The 5054-nt window shown below is 41.0% G+C and overlaps 1 protein-coding gene across 1 annotated transcript; it reads left to right on the top strand.

Moving 5' to 3' along the window:
* Positions 1-970: 970 nt before the first annotated feature.
* On the top strand, positions 971-4822 carry LOC112232112 (fibroblast growth factor 3-like). Its single transcript, XM_024398923.2, has 3 exons — positions 971-1756; positions 3168-3271; positions 3930-4822. Exons 1-3 carry the CDS (start codon positions 1480-1482, stop codon positions 4314-4316), a joined length of 768 nt encoding a protein of 255 aa, XP_024254691.1. The 5' UTR covers positions 971-1479; the 3' UTR covers positions 4317-4822.
* The last annotated feature ends 232 nt before the right edge of the window (positions 4823-5054 follow it).

A 5054-nucleotide genomic window follows, 5' to 3' on the forward strand; every position in this document is an offset into this window, starting at 1 on the left:
ATGCTGGAAATGTTTCATGGCGAATAAACTTTTCATCTTTTGAATATAGAAAAACAAGTCGATAGTTTTAGGTCAGTAGTGAATTTAACGGTTTGCTCTCCGGGATGGCAATGATATGAAGTTCTGAGGATACCCGTCTGTGACAAAAGGAAGAATCTCTAAAGTTATTCTGTGGCTTGCCACGATCCGTCCCCGTGCGTTTCATGCCTTATTGGAGATAGGCGATGCTCTCCATCAGAGGCACATTGCTTGAAGTTTCCGTTGTGAAACGATCACAACAAAAGAAAGATTCGGGAAAATTATAAAATACTAAAGCTTATAATAATATATTGATTTCGTAATCTTTAATGACACCTGCTAGCGTTAATACATTGGTAAGACAGTCACTTGAGATATTTGGACCACCCTAAAAATGACTGAAATTAATATTTAAATAAATACATTTCAACTATTTGAGAGTGTGATAGTGGAAACACCTCATATATGTTAGGCTGGTTAGATTATCTGATCAAAAGCCAATATAGGAAAAAGTCTGAAATGTAACATCATTATGACAATAATTTACACAACCCGAAGGCCTGGGCAAACAAATGAAATGCTCTGAAATGCTCAGTTACATGTAATCTATCAAACCACTTAGACAACCCGTAGACTAATATTATAATATTATGTGAGACACTATTTTAATATGGACCTAATAGGCGAAAGAAACTAAACCCTAAAAGTTGGTTTACTGATCCCTGGGAGTGCTTGGTTAGGATCATTTAAATTATATAAAAGTTTGCAGATGTTTCCAATAACCCTATCTTTGAGCCACGAACCAAATGTTTTGTCTTGTTTAAGACTTCTACCTTCACCTGTTAAACGGAATTGATAGGGCACTTGGATAGGCGCGCATGTCTTAAACCACAGTGCATCATTTGGTCTTTGGGATATTTCAAAAGAGGAGTTCAGAGGGAAACTGCCATCAGATGGCTCGCTCTTTGTGATGCGGTTTTCCGCAATAAGCCACTGTGTGTAATGCTGTGTAATTTTATCCACGCTGCACTCTCTTGATTCACGCAAGGCTGATACCTTGCCTCCCCCTTTCCTTTGTATCAATTGGTCGGAGTTCAGGCTATTGTCACTGGAAGGTTCTTTTAGATCTGTGCACGCTGTCGATCAGCGAAATCTCACGATAGGCTCCTTGTAGGATCCAGAACTTTTTATAATCCACTGTAGGGAGAGCAAAGGAGACGATAACCGCCAGGACGAGACCACACTGTTGTCAACGCACTGGCCCTAATCGACCACCGCTTCACCAGATCACTTCAGATAAAGAGACGGCAGAGGAACACATCTGCGTGCCAATGTTTCGTGGGCAGGATCATTACGTTTTGCCACCACTACGGCAAAGGCATACGCCAACTCTTTAATGGGACCCCGGAGGCCATTTCTATCCATTCTTGTCAGAATCTTACGATATACAGCCATGCCACAATGGTTATAATTCAGTTCCTGTTGTTGCTGAGTTTCTTGGACCAAAGCAAGCAGGATTATCTGTCTCCGAGGCTTGCTAGGACTTCAGGGGCGCCTTGTGCCAGGGGCCAGGCGTGTGACCCAAGGCAGCGGAGAGATGCTGGGGGACGCGGTGGAGTCTACGAGCACCTCGGAGGAGCACCAAGATGCAGAAAACTTTACTGTGCAACTAAATATCATTTGCAAATACACCCAAGCGGGAAAATAGACGGGTCTCTTGAGGAAAACAACCAATTTAGTAAGTATAGGCTATAATACATGTTGTATTTCTTTTATATGTGTAGCCTACGCGTAGAAAAAAGGGTTATGGATAGAACCAAACATGGTTATATGCTTGCTTTACATATGGCACCCCTTAAGGTTCTTCCAAGAACCGAAATTGGTTCCATATAGAACCCTATGAAATCCAAGGGTTCTATATCGAACCAATTTTGGTTGAGTGAAGAACCTCCGGCGTTAAAAGGGTTCTATATAGAACCTTTAGGGGTCACATAATATATGACGCACGCAATATAACCCTTCTTGTTTCTATCCAGAACCTTCTTTTCTAAGACAGTATATATTTTGTTTTATATTGAAGAGTTCATGTGGTTAAAGAACACTGTTTTTTTCATAAGCATTTGAAAAACTTAATTATAACGGAAATATCTGTTGAATTTAATAATTTATGTTTTAATTGTGTGGCGCTGGAAGTATCATTCCATGCGATTTGGACTACATTTTCATTCATAGCTGCATTAGGTCAGGCATGCTCTTTATAAAACAGTATTCGCCTATGGGGTGCAGTAGTTCATATAGATGACAACACCGGTAGGTAAGCTGTCATACATGTGATGCAATATATACCAAACTGATCACTTCCCACTGTTCCACACATAAACTGCCCCCCAGGCTACTTCATCAGGGTCACAATTACGGATAATTGGTATACTGAATGGTTTCCTCTTGCATATTTGACTTGGGCAGTGTAAATAATGTTTGTATATCTTTGAAAACGTGACCAGAGGACACTTATTAACTGTAGTATTTAAACCCTTAGGCATAGTCACGTATCAGGCAATAGAGCGCCCATTAGCCAAACCCAAACACTAAATTGAGGCCTATTTACATATGAACATCATAATTAACAGACAATGAGAGACACAAAAGCTGGGTCGTAGCGGATGTATTTATCCAATCAATGACGATTATCCGAAACCACTGAATACGCTACATAGACTAATCAATGGGTGACGATAGAGCAAATAAACCCAAATGTAATATTTTTTAATCTTACAACTTCTAAACATCCAATTAGATCTTAATTTATCAAAGTTATTTGTGAGAAAATTGACTTTTGTGATCAAATTACATACCCCCCCAAAAAGAAAAGATACGCAGTCAAGCTATTTTTTTTAATAAACATTTCATATACGTTGTGTTTCTACACCCGACACTTAACCAAAACGCATAACGTTTATTATCATGATATAGCCCAAAGTGTTTCTGTGCGTAATGGAGCCCGAGAACGCCGAAGCCTCCACACGTCATCCAAATGATAGCGTCATGAAGGACAGTACTACTACTACTACTCCTATAGTCTACTATAGCCTCGATGCAAATGTTATTCAGAATGTATTAATGCATAACATTTGGTCTCATCTTCTTAGGCATCATGGAGATCACAGCAGTGGATGTTGGAGTGGTAGCGATAAAGGGGATATTTTCCGGGAGGTATCTGGCCATGAATGATAAAGGACGTCTATACGCCTCGGTAAGTGTTGTCACATTTGCCAAGATACCTAGATATTCATTAAGAGGATTCGGGTAACAATGAGCGCTATTTGATTCCATCTATCCCATTGGGCTGTTTATCTTGCGTAAAACTGCACCAAACTGGAGGGATTTCCCTAAACAACATATCTTATATGAGGCTTGTGCGACTGCTCCAACTAATTGGTCACTGGTCTAGTTCTCAAGAGTTTGAAGCAACCTATCATCAATGCAAGGCATTATGATCAATCACATGGAATGTGTTTGTGTGGGTGCCTGTGTTTGGTTTTACTATCTTTGTGGGGCCCAGAAGTCCTCACATTTTGCTGGTCCCCACAAGGAAAAAATGCTATTTTAGGTTTAGGGGTTTGGGTTAGAATTAGGGTTAGGGGTTAGGGAAAATATTATTTTGAATGGGAATAAATTGTTTGGTCCTCACAAGGATAGCAAAACAAAGGTGTGTGTGTGTGTGTGTGTGTGTGTGTGTGGATGTAGATGTCAGTGAATCAAGGAGGCCTATTTGAATAGCTTTCATGTGAAATTGTGATCTCATAGATTCACGTCTATGTGTGTATTGGTCCAATGTCATTAATGAAATGATTAATGAAAGGACTGATTGACAATGATGAAAGGTTGATTGACATTGTGTTATCTTTCAGGATGTGTTCAACCAGGAGTGTGAGTTCCTGGAGCGGATTCATGAGCTGGGCTACAACACATATGCTTCACGACACCACTCCACCCTGCAGCCCCCTGCAGTGGGTGGCAGTGGCAAACGACGAGCCAGTGCCACGAGGCAGTGGTATGTGTCCATCAATGGTAAAGGCCGGCCAAGGAGGGGCTTTAAGACACGCAGCACTGACAAAGCCTCCCTTTTCCTGCCTCGAGTGCTAGGCAATAAGGACCATGAGATGGTGCGAAAGCTCCGTGACAGCCAGAGGCCTCCAGCTGGACAGCAGAGTCCCACTATGGGCCGGGCTGAGCACCGGAGACGGAGACACCGGGCCCGTGGCAGAAAGGGCAGAACCAAGAGGCCTGGTGACTGACTGACACTCGCCACTGCCTGAGCAGTAGGCCCTATTTCTCCGCTGAGGAGCACCAGTTCACGGCACATGAAAATGACCAAAAACAGACTTACTGAAATATCTGTTTTTAGAAGGAGAAAATTTCACTTGGATCAGTCAGTGGCAGCAAGCTATACTTCATTGTACAAGCTCCCGCCATAATCCTTGCTTGAGATACATGCAACTCGAACCATCCCCCACAACTATTGCAATACCAACACAAGATTTGCCTGGGAATTCGAGTCAGGCACATACATCTAAAGTTAGATCTACCACTACACAAGTATGAAAGGATGATAGGTTTGGTGTTTGTTTTGTACATACACGTGTGAATGTGACTAAAGTCAACACAGCTGGATATCTTCTTACTGTCGTATTACCTGGAAGAAGACAAGTTATTTTTGTGTTCTTGTGGAACTTTTTAACGATCATAATTTAAAAATATATATATATATATTTCACCTTTATTTAACCAGGTAGGCTAGTTGAGAACAAGTTCTCATTTGCAACTGCAACCTGGCCAAGATAAAGCATAGCAGTGTGAACAGACAACACAGAGTTACACATGGACTAAACAATTAACAAGTCAATAACACAGTAGAAAAAAAGAGAGAGTCTATATACATTGTGTGCAAAATGCATGTATATATGTGTACAGTTATTTTTCACATCTGTTTCATTTATCAGCAGCTTTAAGTTCAAGAACTGGACATCATTCAA

Source organism: Oncorhynchus tshawytscha, linkage group LG12 (genome assembly GCF_018296145.1).
Source record: "Oncorhynchus tshawytscha isolate Ot180627B linkage group LG12, Otsh_v2.0, whole genome shotgun sequence".
NCBI lineage: Eukaryota > Metazoa > Chordata > Actinopteri > Salmoniformes > Salmonidae > Oncorhynchus > Oncorhynchus tshawytscha.

Bases quoted from the DNA above. Each gene is read 5' to 3' on its own strand.
- LOC112232112 (XM_024398923.2), top strand. From the start codon at position 1,480: ATGGTTATAATTCAGTTCCTGTTGTTGCTGAGTTTCTTGGACCAAAGC. The intron at 1,757-3,167 runs GTAAGTATAGGC...TCATCTTCTTAG, and splicing joins TGAGGAAAACAACCAATTTA to GCATCATGGAGATCACAGCA. The intron at 3,272-3,929 runs GTAAGTGTTGTC...GTTATCTTTCAG, and splicing joins AAGGACGTCTATACGCCTCG to GATGTGTTCAACCAGGAGTG.